Source organism: Neopsephotus bourkii, unplaced genomic scaffold, assembly GCF_033783945.1.
Source record: "Neopsephotus bourkii isolate Nb327-2 ecotype Australia unplaced genomic scaffold, CSIRO-AGI_Nbou_v1 NB_1067, whole genome shotgun sequence".
NCBI classification, from domain to species: domain Eukaryota; kingdom Metazoa; phylum Chordata; class Aves; order Psittaciformes; family Psittacidae; genus Neopsephotus; species Neopsephotus bourkii.
The window spans coordinates 2,423,887-2,441,554 of NW_026901555.1; the positions used below are offsets into that span (position 1 = coordinate 2,423,887).

General features: G+C 43.4%; 2 protein-coding genes across 4 annotated transcripts in view; both read right to left on the reverse strand.

Moving 5' to 3' along the window:
- The window catches only part of LOC133216853 (sodium/hydrogen exchanger 2-like), a 28,501-nt gene extending 26,178 nt beyond the window's left edge, over positions 1-2,323 (reverse strand). Inside the window, exons 1-2 of one of the 2 annotated variants that reach the window (XM_061361915.1) lie at positions 1,670-2,323; positions 246-538 (exon numbers count right to left, since the gene is read on the reverse strand). In XM_061361915.1, coding sequence (XP_061217899.1) covers positions 246-538; positions 1,670-1,946 — 570 coding nt within the window. In that variant the 5' untranslated portion in view covers positions 1,947-2,323. Of the gene's footprint in view, positions 1-245; positions 710-1,669 lie in introns of both variants that reach the window. The other variant, XM_061361914.1, reaches the window with a different exon arrangement.
- LOC133216857 (TLR adapter interacting with SLC15A4 on the lysosome-like) overlaps positions 1-16,487 on the reverse strand; it is a 58,046-nt gene extending 41,559 nt beyond the window's left edge. Inside the window, exons 1-2 of one of the 2 annotated variants that reach the window (XM_061361922.1) lie at positions 16,374-16,487; positions 13,067-14,638 (exon numbers count right to left, since the gene is read on the reverse strand). In XM_061361922.1, the coding sequence (XP_061217906.1) occupies positions 13,635-14,558 (924 nt within the window). In that variant the 5' untranslated portion in view covers positions 14,559-14,638; positions 16,374-16,487 and the 3' untranslated portion in view covers positions 13,067-13,634. Of the gene's footprint in view, positions 1-12,831; positions 14,639-16,373 lie in introns of those variants that run through there. The other variant, XM_061361921.1, reaches the window with a different exon arrangement.
- Between the last annotated feature and the right edge of the window lie 1,181 nt (positions 16,488-17,668).

Genomic DNA, 17,668 nt, shown 5'->3' on the forward strand with positions numbered 1-17,668 from the left:
TCTCTGGCAGTCAGGTTCCTGCCACGGGAGTGCTGTGGCAGTCACACGCATTTACATCTCTATGCAGTTAAAGAGATGTTCACCTGAGAGCTTCAAGGACCTCAGCCTAGAGAAGTGGACCAGAAGCCCTCTGCTAGAAGAGACCATTGATGCTTTTTCCCTCTGCAGATCTCACATCCCACCTCTCAGCACCAGCCCACCCTTCATCTGAACATTAAATACTCAAAGTACAGGCTAATCCTTACCACCGTCACTGCATCATTCAGAAGCGATTCACCAAAGACCAAAATGTGCAGCTTTTCATTGACGTGTATCTCTTCAAAGACAGCCAACACCGCCACAGGATCCACGGCAGCGATCAGGCTGCCGAATAGGAGATTGTGGAGCAATGACACATCCTGCAGGCGAAAGGCTTTCACCTGACAGATCCCGTACAGGGAGAAGCCGATCCCAAACACATTCCATATTGTCCCCACGACCGCATAGAGGAGGATTGTACCAATGTTCTCAAAAAAGGGACGGCTGGGCATGAAGTAACCTGCATCAAGGACGATGGGTGGCAGGAGGTACAGGAAAAAGATGTCGCTGTCCATAACAGGTGGTGACTTGTCGTTTAAACCATAGATGATCCCCCCCATTATGAGTCCTACAAATATCAATAAACAGCTTTCGGGAACAACAGAAGGCAGCTTGTTGTAGAGATGAAACCCTGGAAAGGGACAGATAGATGAAAACCATATTATCTCACCAGCCCAAACTGGCTAAATAGCACCAAACATGCTCCCACCTTCAGCAGGCTACACCTTAGGGTAGTTGTAATCGATGTCCACAATTAAGGTGGAGTCACTCAATCAATAATTTGCTGCAAGATCTGAAAGATCCCTGAAAATACCAAACTTTCTAAAATTACTGTTGGTTCAGCCTGCATTGCATCATGGCATAAGGTTAAAGATATGTTTTTAGGTAATACACAAATAGAAAAACAAAATAATCTGCATAAATAAAAACATTTTTTGAATTACTTATGATGTAATCTAGCTCACAGGCCCATCTTCAGCAGCTACATAAACAGCAACTGCTAATTTTAAACAATACAGATTCTATACACTAAAAATAAAAAAAACTCACAAAAAGCATTCTCAGTTATAAATGGTACCACTTTTAGTATTCCTTAATCATTAACACCTAAAGCTAAGGGCAACATTTAAAACAGTCCAGTTGAGTCAGCCTTGTGCAACACCCAATGCTAGAGAGAAATGCAGACAACCACAAGTACTCAAGGTTTTTAAGAACAATGCCTTTTCATTTGAAGATGAAGGTGTCAGTGGACAACCTGCACGTAGCGTAGCTCGCAAGCTAACTGAGATGAATGCACACTTCGGTACATACTGCAGTTACATAAAATTCCTTCTAGAAAGCCCAATATTCTTCCTACTAACAGCAACAGCATGCACAGGTGTGAACTTCCAAATGGAAAACATCATTTCTAGCCACAAATGCAACTGAGTATTTATTTTCTATGTGTGCACCATGTCTGGCACACAATCTCTGCATCCCGAGGACTTGGCATGTTATCTCAGGCTCCAAGACCGGTGAAGCAGTGGCCACTCCTGCCCACGCCATCCCCACAGAGACCCTTGTCCCTCCTCATCTTCTCAAGATGCCTTACCTATTTTGGCCAAGGATGCAAGCATGATCCAGAGGGTGATTTCAAAGGGGACTTGGACATGCTGATAATCCAGAGAGAAGAACGCGTGCTCTGAGGATTCATTGCCCTGAGCTTCCTCTGCAGCCCAGCTGATGTTGTCCAAGATGACATCCTCTAACTGTGGCATCGGTGGGGATCCCTGCAGAGCTCTGACCCTGGTGGTTTGGAGGACAGAGAAGAGCAAGGACCAGGCTAGGACAGCAGCTGCAGCTTTGCACCCTGGCCTCTGACGCTCCATTTTCCCTGGAAGCTGTCAGCCACAGGGATTTGGCCACTGCCTGCTCCTGTTCAGCAGCTCCCACTGCTGCGGTGAGGGGTTGGGAGCACTGCTGGAGACTGTAGAGCTCAGCTCACCCTCGCTGCATGGGTTGCTGCAAAGAGAGGAACAACTGCTCCGCCTCACACTGACTCTTCTCCCTGGTCCATTAGTTTCCAGCTGGGAGACCGTGCTGGAGAATTGCACCCTTTGGCACCATGTGCGCAAACAGGCTCCTCCTGCAGAAGCTTCCTTGAAGAAATGCCTCGTGCACCCCCCGACTAATAGCACACCTTTGCTTGAGAAAGAGATAAGTCGCATTTACTCCTAACTCTTGACATATTTTGACTTCCAGTCTCTTAGCAACCCTTTTTGCAGGGTGAAGGTGGCAGCCGGGCTTTGATGGAACAGGTCCCACATCAGCCTCATCCAGAAATGGACAGATCTTACAGTAGACTTTAGTGGATTACTCCAGTGTGCACAGAGGGAACACACAGCAGCAGCATTACTGATAATCACAGCTTGCATTGTAAATCCAGCAAAGCACCCCATTTTAGGCTAAATACAGAGCTCCAATGTTGTGCTGGCAGAGATCACCTGTGCTGGATGAATGTATTTCAACAACTGCTTAAAGCTTCTTCCTATAATAAAGCCTAACAGGAAAAGTTCTCTTCACCTCTCTTCACTACTTGAAATGGCACCAAAAGCTCGTTGAGGTTGAGCTTGCTTATGAAAGCTGAAGAGACAAAAATAAAATGTTATTTGCAACAGTATTAGATGTATTAGTAACAGAGAGTATAAACACATTGGGCCAAATTCCTCCATTGTGGAATTTCATTAAGCTGATGCTGTTTCAACAGGGATAAATTTGGTCCAAGGAGCACACATAATTAAAGTACAGGGGCCCCAGGCTGTTGCTAGGCTGATCGATGGCCTATTTGTTTCTCTTCAGCTGCCTAAATGACACCAAAATTGAGCTGGCAATAACAAGCTGGTGACCCCCTTCTCTGCTGTAAAGAGCCCAAGTCCATGCAGACTCAGATCCTGGGCTTTCAGTACCATGTGAGCTCCCTGTTTGTGATCTTAGTTGTAAAGCCAGAGGAGGATAAACTTCAGGAGACAGGAGAGATGCAGTGATACACTCGTGGAGTGTATCCTTTAGCATGGATAGTTTGAATTTGAAGCGTGCCTTTACCATACTTGCTGACTTTAAAGCAAAGCAACACCCCTCTCATTAGAGCAGTCTTCCAGCAAACTAAGCTAGTTTAAGCTCAGTGCCACTTCTTCCTTTGTATATTTTAAAAGTAAGCAAAATTGCAGGACAGACACTTGGAGGAGAGAAATTCTACAAGGTTTTCCTCTATCTCTGTTCCATGGTTCAATTCCACAGGGTCTGGAACAGGGAACAGAGGAGACATGAGAAGACGGGATCCCTTGTTACTCCAAAGGAGGGAGAATGCCATGCTTTTAACAGCAATTAAGAAGTGATTAAGAAATTACTTAGCCAGAGCTAAGAGCCGTTGAAGCAGTTCTGAGCCCAGGCTCACATTCCAAGCCATCATATTTCCTCTTTCTGCTGAAATATTTGGTGCTAAATTTGAGAGTTTAAAGACTTGTTCCATTTGGTGGCATGGACAAGGAGTTTTGGCAAGCTCCCATTTTCCTCCATCCCAAATGCTCCATTTTGAAAACACAAGTTAATAATCACTTACATTTACCTTAAGCTAAAAATGAAATGCTTGCACCTTGGAAGGAAAAAAAGACCTGCAGTAGGGAGCTGAAGAGAGCTATCTGAAAAATGAGTTTGTGGGTAGAATCAATATCTATTTGACAATGGAACCAGAGTTGGGATGGTATCTGAGGAAGGTCAACAAAGAGAACATTAAACATGCCTCACTGTTTTCAAGTAAAGTTCACTTATAAAATCAGGACCTTAAGGGCTAAGCAACAGTTAACAGGTGAAGCAAAAAGACACTCACATGTACTTATTTACCTTAACTGCTCACCAAAGCTCTCTGCCCAAACAGAGCTAAACACACCGTAGTCCTTAAGATAGTAAATGATAACAGAGGGGGAAAGAGCCTGAGCCAGTACCCTGTGCGGAGTTTCTAATGAATCTGTGCCCTGATTTCTCTTGTCTCTGCTCCTTTCTTCAACAAGGGCCCACACAGACAATCAGTGCAGCCTCTCGCTGCACACTGGCTTTCATCATGCAGGCCTTCAAGTGTCTCTCTTAAAAGCTCCATCTCTTCTCACTCTAATTATGGGCTTGCCATACCTAGACCTGCACAAGGATGATTAAAGACTCTTTGCAAATATTTTGGACATTGTATTTCTTGACAGTGAGAACCTTCAAGTTTGCTTTTAGGATTCTGAAACTCGTCTTTCTGGTTGCATTGGTTTACCCTGAAGTTCTATATAAATAGGCTTGTTACTTCACTTTCATTCTTACATGTATACTTGTTCATTATGTATTAGTTATAAATAAACTGAAAGCCAAAGGCAGAACGTTTTTCCAAAGTTCTATGATAACAGAATATATGTTGTTCCTCTTGTAATGGATATCGATATTATTGAACAACTTTTTAATGCAAGTACCATTTGATCACACATCCATTGACATGTTTTCATTTTCTTTCTCATGTAATGTGCTTTCCCAGATTTTAGGTTTCCAGGCTAAATTCTGATGGCCATAATTGTATTGACAAGTACCTTGCCCCTGCTGGAATGAAGAGGACTATGAGAAGAGCAGAGTATTGTGTGATGTGGTAACAGTGGCCAGAATTCAGGCTCATGCAATGAAAATGTTATGTTGAAACAACTGTTTTAATTCCTTATACTCCCTAATCAATGGCAACACATTATTTGCCTTTACTTACTTTGAGAGAAGGACAAAAGTGAAACCTTCCATTACCTTCCTGATGTATAATCACTCCTAAGTATACTCCAGCTCCTCTTTATCACTATGAATGCATGTATCATTTAACAAAAAAAAAAAGAAATATTTGTAAATTAAACCACAATTTCCATCACCTCCTGAAAATCATATATCAGCTACTGAAAATTATAAATGAGAAATGTGAATAAGCTTATGCCTTATATAGGGGGAAAGCAAAATAACTTGTTGTGCACCTTTTAGCTCCTGTACCACAAAGACTTTCCATATTATTTGGGCCTCAAATCAGAAAATCGTTTAAACATTTACTCAACTACAAGCACGCAGAGTTTCACAGTTTATGGTTGACAACGTGAAAATCATATGCTGGATTGGGGCCTCCCAGAAATATCCAGCACAAAGAATCACACAGTATAACCATCTCAAAAGAATTGCCAAGCTAATAACTCAAAAAATCGCCTTATTTTTCAGCTTCTCCTCCTCACTACCTGCATTTTCCATTGCATTTTAATATGCCCAGTGAAGACTGCACATGATACACTGATCTCTCTGAAGGTCCAGGACAGAAGAGTACATATTTCCATCTGTACACAGGCCTGCGAGCAAACACAGAAAACACATAACGCTGACAGGCAGTTCAGCAAGATTTAATGGGAACTGAAATTGAGACCAAGCCCCTCCTCACACTTCCCTTGCTGGGAAGGATCACACTCGCAGCTGTTCCGGACAGCTGGAATGGAAAGCCCCTTAAAATTCAAAGTTATAGCATGTGTTTTTCTCAAGCCTATCACAGGCCATGAATATATGGAGAAACCAACTTAGCATTGCAGTGAGCTGGATGGACTGATGTGCTGCTTAACTCATGAGCACCCCACAGAGCTCAGGCAAGAATGGATATTTAATTTAACAACACTGACTTCATTCAAAAATCTGGGTTTAATGAGAATTTGAACAAAATGCAATATTACCAAGAAATGAGCAAAGAAGAATAAATCAAAAGAACAAGACATTCTCTTTGCCCACACTCTCTCACCATCAGGAAGCTGCAGAGGATGTATAAACAGTAGATGCATATTTTATGGCTCATTGCTTAACATTCTGCCAACTTGAAAAACACAGATTTATCACTGATGATTTTATTTGCTAAATGGAGAGAGTTTGACAAACAGCCCTCCCCCTGTCAATAGTCACAAGATCCAAATTCTTCTTGCCTTGTACCTACTTTTTCCATACAACTTCCACACAGTTTCCATACTGCTCTCACTGCAAACATAGCAGCCTGGTTACACTCGCCACAATGCAGCAGTCATGACAGCTTCACAATTAGCAACACCTAATTAACACAGGTCTTAAAGAATTCCTACAGGGCAACGCCAGGCTGAGTACCATTTTAATCATTTTGGCACTGACTTCTGTTTGGATTCTGCTTTTGTCAGTAACAGTTTGAGCACTTCGAGCAACTGCTTAAATCACTTCTAAACTAAATGATATTTTTCTTCACCATTATAACTGGAGAAGCCTGTGACTGTGGCCTTAAAATATCCAGTTCTTCTCCTTTCGCTAATTTAAAGAAATATTTGCCTGATTTAAACTCCAAACTTCGGTTTCCAGAGACACATCCAGAACTTGCACAACCACAAATCAGATTCATATTTAGGTGGTGATACAAGATTTCTTCTATTAAATAATACTTTTAATACTCCTTAATTTTTAGGTGATCATAGAATCACAGAATCATAGAACAGTTAGAGTTGGAAAGGACCTGAAGATTATCCAGTTCCAACCCCCCTGCCATGGGCAGGGACTCCTCACACTAAACCATGTCACCCAAGGCTTCATCCAACCTGGCCTCAAACACTGCCAGGGATGGAGCATTCACAACCTCCCTGGACAACCCATTCCAGTGCCTCACCACCCTCACAGGAAAGAACTTCCTCCTTATATCCAATCTAAACTTTGCCTGTTTAAGTTTTAACTCATTACCCCTTGTCCTATCACTACAGTCCCTAATAAAGAGTCCCTCCCCAGCACCCCTATAGCCCCCTTCAGATACTGGAAGGCTGCTATGAGGTCTCCACACAGCCTTCTCTTCTCCAGGCTGAACAGCCCCAACTTTCTCAGCCTGTCTTCATACAGGAGGTGCTCCAGTCCCCTGATCATCCTCGTGGCCTCCTCTGGACTTGTTCCAACAGTTCTATGTCCTTTTTATGTTGAGGACACCAGAACTGCACACAATACTCCAAGTGAGGTCTCACAAGAGCAGAATGGAGGGGCAGGATCACCTCCTTCAACCTGCTGGTCACGCTTCTTTTGATGCAAACTAGAGTCCTTAAAGCCATGCAGAAAATCTCCAGATCACAATGCTATACAGCAGGTCAGACTAAGAGATCCAGAAGCTGAGCTCACCCAGAGGAGTCAACCATGAGGTGGGGAGCTGTTTCTCGTTAAATGGGAGCCCAAGCCCTTAGGACTTCCAAGTATCTTCCAAACCCTCCTCATGAGAGCACTGCTGAAGGCTTTTCCTGCTCTGACCTGGAGCATTTACGCATAAACAAGACTGGGAGGTATTCATGGCAGAGGAACAAAGCCCTGCAGGAACCTGTCCTGGAAGACGAGCATAGGTCATGCCTATGGGTCATGTTTTTCCAGTTCCCCATCCTTTCTTCAGCTATGGTCCGGCTGATGGGAAGGGTTAAGGAGTGCTTTGCCTTACACACACAGAGCCTCGGATGTGGGGAAGGATAGAAGAATTTCTTCTCTTTCACCGTTTTCTTCCAGTTTACTCAACTCTTCTTGTTCCCCAACCAAATTGCTAACCACCCCCTGGAAAAATACGCAATCGTGGACAAACCAAATGCTGACCACCAGTGCTGTCACAGTGTGTGGTCACAATAGTGCTGTAATCCCAAAATAAAGCAAGAACCAACAAGGAAAACAAACCCTGTGAATCAATGCAAGTGATCACAGCAGGCAAACGGCAGTGCCATCTGCATTGAGCTTGTGACTGTAAATAAAGTCATAGAATGGCTTGGACTGGAAGAGACCCTAAAGGTCATCTAGGAAGATGATGTCAGTCACCAACACTGTAAACTTGTCACAGAAATCCACTCAATTTGTCAAGCACAATTTGCCTTTTGTGAAGCCATGTTGGCTGCCACCAGTCACCTCCTTGTTTTCCATGTGCCTTGTAATAACTTGGAATAAAGCTGTAGTACACTCAATGTACACAAGCACTGTAATCCCTCACCTCGAAGGTGTGAACATGTTACACCTCCTCAACACAGTACATTTACTGATGATACCCCAGATATATTCATTCACGAACTTCAACTCAGCATGAAGATCAGTCCCTGTGTACTGGCTTATGGAGCAGCCCTCTGCTCTCTGGACGCACATACACCTACACACCACACTGTCCTCCAAAGCAGGCTGGAGATGAACTGTTAGGCAATGTCTAGTTTTTCTGAAGTCCTTTGCATGCTGAACGCAGCCTCTGGTTTCTTTTTGTGGAATAAGCATAATCAGGTGGCTACTTCCTAAGCAGTATTTGTTATATAAAAGTATTCAATAAATCTATCCAAAAGCCATTTCAGTGCAATGGCATTGCCTGTGATCAGTGACCTGTACTTTACACACCATAGCCGGGTGCGAGCAGTGCATGGTTAGTGAAGGGAAACCGAGTTGTGCCATCTTCCTTTCTAAGCATGCAAGCACCTCCAGCAGATACTATTTTACATTATAACTTGCATGACTTTTGCATACGCAACACTCATGCCTTCCCTTCCTATTCCACAAGAGGATTCTTGTAACTCAGCTAAAAGGAAAGAGGAATAAGAATGAACAGATCTGTTAATTTAAAACTTCAAGCCAAGATGTTTTGGAAATCAGTTTGCAGATATGTTCCCTGGCCCATTAAGTTCACAAATGTTATCCATTTGGAACAAAGCGCTAATACATTTTATGTACACAGAGAGTGAGAGCAGGCATGAGCCTGGGGTTTCTCTCACTCCTCTTTGTTAATGTTTGTTACATTTCAGATTAGTAATTAATTCTTGAAATACCAATTTTGTATGGTTGAGCAATGGAAGAGCAAGTAAATAAATGGTCAGCATGCCTCATACATTTGGCAATGGAAAGCAGAAGTGTGCAGTCACCACAGATGGGGAATGATAACAAAAAATAGCAACACAGCACATTAAGAAATTATCCTATTGCACAAACCAAGAATTTTCTTTAAAAGCATCCAGGACCCCATAGAGTAAGTCAGAGCTTAAAGGCCAGCAGTATTCCTTGAATGTATGTCCATCGCAAGGAACTCCAAGTATTGTGCCTTGGAACTTGGGAAACCTCTACAGAGCTTCCTACAGCTGGGTACAGAATGACCTGAGAATTTGCAGAAAAGCCTAATACAAAAGCATGAGAAGTGAATGGGAGCCATACCACATTGCTTAACCTAAAGTGAAGAACTCCATGCTCACAGCAAAGCCAAGGATTCCCATCCCATGTAAACAGAAGGGGGAAATTACAGCTAGCACCCCTCTTTGGGTTAATTCAACTGCAATGACGCTACTAAAATAAACACATAAGCCAGCCTCAACTAACTTGCCAGCACTGCTGACAGACCAAGCAGATAGAGTGGATCTCAGCCTGGTTTGGGTTGGAAGGAAACTCAAAGCTCACCCAGCTCCAACCCCTGCCACAGGCAGGGACCCCTTCCACTGGAGCAGCTTGCTCCAAGCCCCTGTGTCCAACCTGGCCTTAAACACTGCCAGGGATGGGGCAGCCACAGCTTCTCTGGGCACCCTGCACCAGCGCCTCAGCACCCTCACAGGGAAGAGCTTCTGCCTAAGAGCTCAGCTCAGTCTCCCCTCGGGCAGGTTCAAGCCATTCCCCTTGGCCTGTCCCTACAGGCCCTTGTCCCAAGCCTCTCTCCAAGTTTCCTGGAGCCCCTTTAGGCACTGGAGCTGCTCTAAGGTCTCCCCTTCAGGAGCCTTCTCTTCTGCAGGCTGACCCAGCCCAGCTCTATCAGCCTGGCTCCAGAGGAAGTTTATATTCCCAATAGAGAATTTCACAGAGTTCACAGCAGCATATTTCAGTTTTACATAACTGGAGCTATATTTAGGGAAGATGCTGTTTCCACTTACCCTCAGGGGGAAGCAGTACTAACAAGACATGGAAAACCCCTGCAAGCCTTAGTGCTGCTTCTGGTTGGTTTTAAAGACACAGCTTTTCTGATCTCCTACAGTTACCACTCACGAGGTGAAGTTCCTCAGCCCCTCACTCACCTCCTTCAGCAGTTAAACACCAGTAAATAAAGCCATAGGAAAGTGTCAAGATGCCAGATGGTTTCCAGGAAACAGCAATTTAATGCGATTTTAACAATAGTGCCAAATTTTCTCCCTGAAAAAGAGCCCCAGACAAGCATCCCAAGAGAAATAAGGCCCCAATAGACATAGTCCAAAGAACACCCCCAGCACATTCTGTGCAAGTTTCAGTAACCCCTCTGGAGACAATCCTGCTGCTGACTGATGCAGGATTCCCCCCCACCACAGTCCACTGTATCAGATATTCCTCCAGCCTTTTTCCCTTTCCCAGAGCACTGCCCCCAAGCTAAGGGGAAATACCTGCAATCACTGCAAGGAACAGGACAGAAGAAGGAAGGTCTTTGGCCTCTTGGGATTCACGGGTCAATACTAAATGCTTTCATTTCCACTTCAGAAGCCCACAGGCAGCCAGGACCTAGTACATAGGAGTAGCAAGGTTTGCTAGCAGCTGGGCACCCATGCAGGTGATTTATATTCCCAATAGATTGATGGAGTCAGCACAAATAAATTAACTCAGAGTAGATGCAGACAGGAATTAAGTGATAAAGAAAAAGAGGATTGGGTTAAGTAAAATCATATAGCTAAACTTTGGAAACCTATACGTAAAACAAGAGCAAACCAGGGAAAAAAAATATAGGTATTGCATTTTTATATGTAAACTATTGCAGAGGAAGATGGATTGCCATCTTTCTAGATTTTAACCTGCAGAATATAACATCAGTTGATAGAAGCTGTTCTGCATACTTGAGCATCCTTTTGTGGGAAATAATCCTCCCTCCAAAGAGAGCCGGACTTTGAGATTTATTTGCAAAATGGTTGTAAAGCTCTGGAAATCCTGAACTAGGAGGTACTAAAGGAACCCACCACTAGATATCACCATTTCACTATTTAATAGATAGCAGAAAACTTGCTAACGTTGATCTGGCATGTAAAAATCCCTGTTACCCAGGTAGATTGAGTCACCTTCTATACAGGTTTATTGCCCATGACAGAGCAGGCTGTCCTAACTACAGGTATTGTTTAATTGGGTAGATTTAACTGAAGAGTCCAGCTGCCTCCAGCATCCTCATCCCATTACCTGATAAATAGTTCTCTGTGAGGATATGAGATGGGAACTGGATGTGAAAGCAAGAATTCCCTGGCAGCATTTCTCCTTTGATTTCTGGCATGTGGATGGAAAAAAAAATTGACATTAAACCAGCATCTAAGTGTTTAATAAATGTATTTGTCTTGGCTTTCCAGAAATACCAGATTTTGCTCCTAAAATATATTCTGCAGCAACGTACACGATACTTTTCCATGGGCAAAACTGCACAGCAGCAATAACAAAATAAGGTCTGTGGTGCTTTATATTAGCATTTCTCTACATCCTCATTTGCACTGCTAAAACGTGCATCATTGTGCTGTGCAGCTACATCACTTATGAAAAATTAATTTTCCCTTTCCTTCCTCCAAACTGTTCATTAAAATTCTAAAAACTAAGTCATCTTATATTTTTCTAGCAGAAAAACAAAACCAGAAAGCATGCCAGCAGTAAAGTCATGTATTATCTTTACAGGTGCTAGACACATCCTCCCTTCACCCACATCGATAATATGGCTGGTGTTGGTATAGCTGCTATCATGAACTCTGTAACATGCTTCTCACTTCCATCTGGTTGTAATACAAGCTAAAGTTATCAGGACAGCCTGTATCTGTAGCCTTTATTATAATGCTGCTTGTGGTATTGTGTCCTCTTTTCCTTCCAGATAAAATTGTCCACATATTTGATGAAACTAATTAAAAACTGGGCTCTGAAACCCATCCTGAAATGGGATGGGACTGACACAGATTCACAGTGGCACACACAGAATATTCATTTCCACGCTCTTCCAACTGTGCCATTTCTCTCCAGGTGATGGGAGAAGCAGGGACATCAGGGCAGCTCCCACTGCAGCAGCATCTGTGAACATCAGTGCTGAAACCACAGTTGGCTTCAAGACCTAGGGCCAGGACTCAGGGGTGAGAAGGAGAGAACAGGTCTACCTCTTGTGCTGCTTAGGTCTGGGGAGGACAGAAAACTGACCGAAGTCTGAACCTCTGCCATAACTCCAACTTCCACATTTCCTAAGGAAGAACTCTGTGCAATGAACTTCTTTCAGGACTTCAGTTTGAACTATAAATATATCCCAGGGGAAATCAAAGGCAAGGGCAAGGCAGCACAAATGCCACAGAGCACTATTCTCTGTGGTTAATTGCAAACCTTTGGCTACTGATGTCCTCCAGAATATTTTTCCTTTCACCCTCAGTTAGCTTGTTCTCTGTATCTCTACCAATGCAGTCCTTCAGCCTCTTCAGAAGGACTCCTGACTTGGTTTTGAATGCTTGGAAGGAATCAGGGCAATGCACAGTGAAAGCAAAGAATCCTTTCTTATTGCCCTCTTAGAAAAGTATTACTCATTTCTTAAGTATCACTTGTACTCCTTACACCACCGAGGCCAGTGGGAATTTCTGGTTCAGCAAGGATGGTCACTTCAGTCTCGGACACATATGAGTCTGATTTCATTTAACTATTTTATTTGCCACATGCTCAGCAGGAATTGGTTTTGCCCATCTGTTGCAGTCATCTCACCTTGCTGAGGGTGCAGGTGCTTCATTTCCAAGGAAATAAAAGCAGAGTCCATTTACTAAAAACACAAATAAACCATAACCTACAGTATACTGACAGAAAGCTGCACGGGTTTCATCAGAGAGGTAAGGATTTATTTAAAAGAAAACCATTTCTTAAAGAAAATTAAACACTTCTACAATCTTGATCAACTATCACCCAGATTTTCATTGTAACATACTGCACCTACGCAGTACAAACGTACATTTGCAGTAACATTAGTGTCTTCATTCACGTTATCATGTCAATACATTTCCTATGTATGATACACACAAAATAACCCCCAGGTCCTGCACATCTGCACCTGCTCACAAGGTTTTCAAACCGAGGAAACATTTTCCACTGTGATCAAGCTTTGCAGGAGCAAAATTTGAACCCCAGTAGTTCAAACTTGGGCTTCAACTACATAGTCCAGTCCAGCAAAGACAACCTCTTTCACTGTCTGGTTGGGTGGATCAGTCTCTTAGAGGAAAGTTTTATCAGCCATGTTTCAACTTATTCTTCTTTCTTTTAGGAATAAACCCAATGGTACATGACTATTCATACAGATAGAGTCTTAGGAGGACATATACAGTATAAAAATATGGTTGAGTAGTATTTTAGAGAGAAATTAATTTCAAATTCTATATTAGGAAAAAAGGAAACAGTGACCTTTACTTCCTCTGCTAACAAAGTATGGGTCAAGCCTTAACATAGTCATTTGGGAAAGTCTGTAGTGTGTAAATGTTTTAATTTCCCAGCCTAATCCTTGGAGTGAAATATCCGCATCCAAACCACATTCACTGCTCCAGCTAAGTCATCAGTCACGATGTAAACTGCGTCCTGCAGCTCTTCCTCATGCATGTTGGGTTTGAGATTTGTAAGTTTGGAGTACTGAATTCAGAGCTATGCCTATTGGTAGCGTTGCACAAACTAAACAAAGCTAAAGAGTGCAAGAGCACTTCTCTGGCTTTCGATGCTTCGATATTCTGCTCCTGTGATAGCTGAAAGCTTATCTGAGTCAGGTTATTCCTTATCCAGCTGCAGGTGAGGAGGTTTGTTACAGAACCACATCTGGTCAGGTTTTCTTCAAAAACCTCTTTATAGAGCTCTGCCACTTTTGTTTCCATGTACCTGTTGAGCACAGAGTTTGAAAGGGGCTCCTCACAGAGCACAATACTCCTTTCCCCAGCTTCATCTCCAGACAGGGACTTCACACTTGGTTTTTCGGGATGCTCACATGGAAGGGACTGACCTAGAGGGATATCTGCAGACAGTAAAACAGGGCCATCGGGAAGTTCATCCCACGCATGGTCCAAAACACAACCGGAATCACACGCATGGTCCCCCACGTGGTCTCCCCCAATGTGCAGGTCAGGGTAGTTTTGGTAAATGCTGTTGCACAACCAGGACCTGTACAAATCCACCTCATCAGTATCCTGTTCTCTTCTGGGGATGTGCAAAGCCGGTGACACGGTTCCTTTAACAAGCACTTTCTGTGCCTTTGCAGGTTCCTTTTCTGCAGATCTCCGCTGAGGACTGCTCCTGTGTTCCATTTTGCTGCTTCTAGCAGAGATCTCACCCTGCTTCTCATGTCCATCAGCAAAGCCTCTGATTTTTGGGTTGTCTACAAGTTTCTGTCTCCAGATTCCCTCTTTATCCTTTCTGGATGCATGAGATTTGTGAGGCTTATCTTGATGACAGCTTTCTTTATATATGAATCTAGTTAAGATGCCTTCTGCCAACATGATGACAAGTGTGAGTAACAGCCTGATCAGCAGAGTTCCATGTAGTCCTGTGAGTGACAAGCAGAGTACCTCAACCTTCTCTGGACAAAGAGGAGCAATAACAAAAAATTCACAATGTGCTTTTCATAAAGACTGTGATTCTTTTGTTCTCTCTCCAAAATACTTATTTTTAGCAACTGCATGCTTTTCTAGAATTTCAATCTCCATACCATGTCAACAAGTGTCATTCACAACAAGTGTCATAGGAAGGGCATTAACTGGGTCCTTCATCTCTAATACGGCCTCTACTCCTAATAACCTCTCTGTATTGTGGGTAGTTGAGATAGATCACAGTTATAGGCTCTAAAAATCAACAAAATCATTTTACTTGTCTATATCACTACCATCAGTTGCAAATCAATGTTTTCCACTGAAAGACAACAAGTTCCAAGAGCTGAAGGAGTGACACAGGAAGGAAATCAAGATCAAATTCAGACTTAGAGGTTAATTCTGAATTGGTCTGAGCCCTCCTGTGGGATGCCAAGGACCTTTAAAAGATGATGATAGCTCAAATACAGCAGAAATGCATCTAACATGTAGTTCACGTATACGAATGTTTTTAGAGTTCCTCTTAATGATGATTTTAAAAGATAGATATGAATTTGTCTTCCCCAATAGCGATAAGTAGTATGCTTGTGTATCTGTAGGCTTTTATCAATCATGTGCATTAGTAAAACTAAATGCACATGAACAATTAAAAGCTGGCCAATATGTCTCAAAATAGTCTACTGGGTTTAGCAATTCTTTACCATTCCTTTTCAATTCACCTACTGTTAAAATCAGTGGGAATCTTTCCACTTAATGCCAAGTCTGAGCTAAACTCACTAAGGGAAAGATCCTCAGCACTCCTCTTACGGAGGCATGGGAAAGATGAACACAAGAAAATCTGTCTGTTCCTCAAATGCCTTTTTAATCTCTGAGTAATTCAAGTACTTTTACATGCCTCTACTGTGCTAATGGTTTCAAAGAGGGGGCAGAGGCAAGGGTTGAGGCAGCTTTACTGCAGAGTACGTACTAAATCTCCCACAGAACGTGACACACTGGAATGCTGTTGAGAATACACCCAAAATTCTACTTGCATCATGGACAATTAAGGCTCAATACTTTTCACTGGGCTGGCAATTTCCATCAGTAGTGATGCCATGCAAGTCACTATTTAGCCCTCCACACCAATGAAACCACTGCAGATTGAGTATATATGATATAAAACCAGAAAGATCCTCCTCACTTCACTCATTTGCTTCTATCTATCAGCCATCAAACTTGATCCACTGAGTGACTTTTTTTAATCCCAATACTCCTTCCAGAAAGCTGTTCTACAACTCCAATTATTTGAAAGATGGGATTTTTAATTTCCCACCTGTTGGCACATTACAGCCATTTGCTTTTTCTTTTTCAGGGTTCTGTTTCAGCTGGAAAGGCACTGCTCCTGAAGCTGAAGGCAACACTGGAATTGCAATATGCCAGCAAGTGAGGCAATACACCATGCCTCCTGCCGGTTACATTAGCATAACCATTTATTTTACCTATGGGAGCATTTACATATGCTTCATGTACCTCTGAAAAATGGGATCTAGGTACTGAGATCTTCAAATGCTAAAAAATATTGCTGCATTGCTTTGAGAATGGTCATAGTGTTAATGTAGAAGGTCACAGTGTTAATGTAGAGCTAAAATATGGATATCTTAGCAAAACTGCCCTCTTTAAGTAAAGGAAATGGTGCCTGCATTCTGGAACAATGAGTGAGGAAAAAGGGCACAAAAAGCCCAGACTTACCAAACGCTGTCGAGTAAGGGTGGCGAATGGTCACATAGCCCAGAACTCTCCTACTACAGCGGCTGCACGAGAACAGAATCTTACATACCCTTTCTTCACTGCTGTCTGTGTGGAAAAAAAACAGTACACATGATTTAGTTCCCCATTTTTTTTTCCCTTTTAAAACAGAAGTGATCCCACTGGAAAAGGGCACGGTTTTTGAATACCAAGTGACAGCAGAGCTAAAGAGGATGTTAAAAAAGCGAATGGAGTAGTTTCTGGCTGTGGTGCAATGCTGATGAGTTGCTAACTGCCACAGTACATCACTTAAAGCCAACTAAGTCCTCTGAAGGATCACCATGTCTTACTTCATCCGGCTGTTCAAAACCAAACCTGAATTCCACCCAACACTTTCGTCTACAGCAGTTCAGCTTCGTGCTGTCACCCACCTGACTTACAGAGGCGGTGATATTTACCACATTTCCCCTTTTGAAACAAATAGCCAGATTTATAGTCTTGTGACCTTCTTCTGATGGGGAAGAAGTTGAAAACGTCATTTCATCAAATTTTCAAAAGAACTATAGCAGCATGCAAAGTCACTCAATTCAGCCTCTGTATTTGATACATATAAATGTGAAATAGAAGTTCACTATATTAACTGTTTTATTCCAAGCCTAGCTGCTGCAAGTCTATTATTTGCCATTTAAACCAGCACAATTTCATTTTAAAACCCCAACTTCTTCGAGTTTTCCAGTACCTTCTCCCACAGCAACTCCTTATTTGCCCCAACCAGAGTTCGAGCTCTCTGGGGATGCCTCTTCTGCCAGGTTCAATGACAGCAGCACAACGAACCTGGTTTCGATCCTGGAGGGGCGGTTTTGCAGCCGAAAGGGCTGGGTTGCACTTTTTAGACACCAAGAAGCACACTTCAGACCCCAAGAAGACACGTTTCAGCGCCCGGCGGCGGCGGGCACAGGGAGCATAGGCTGGGCTCGGCCGGGCCGGGGAATGGTGCGATGGGGCCGCTGGCTGGTGCCATGGTCCCCGATGGGAGCGATGCCGCCGCACGCAGGGCGGGTACCCGAGCCCCGCGGCACGCACGGACATCCCTGACTGACATCAGGAACTTCCAATGGGAGGGCGCGGTTGGCTGCCACAGCAACACGCCGAGGCGGTGGCCGGTGAAGGGCCGTGGGTACCATTAGGGTTTGGTACCTGGGGTGCGGAGGGTCCTGCCCCATCCCGCCCTGCCTGGACCAGACGCCGGGCTTCAGCAGACCCGTGAGGAGGCGGCGGCCACCGGGATTCACCAGTAA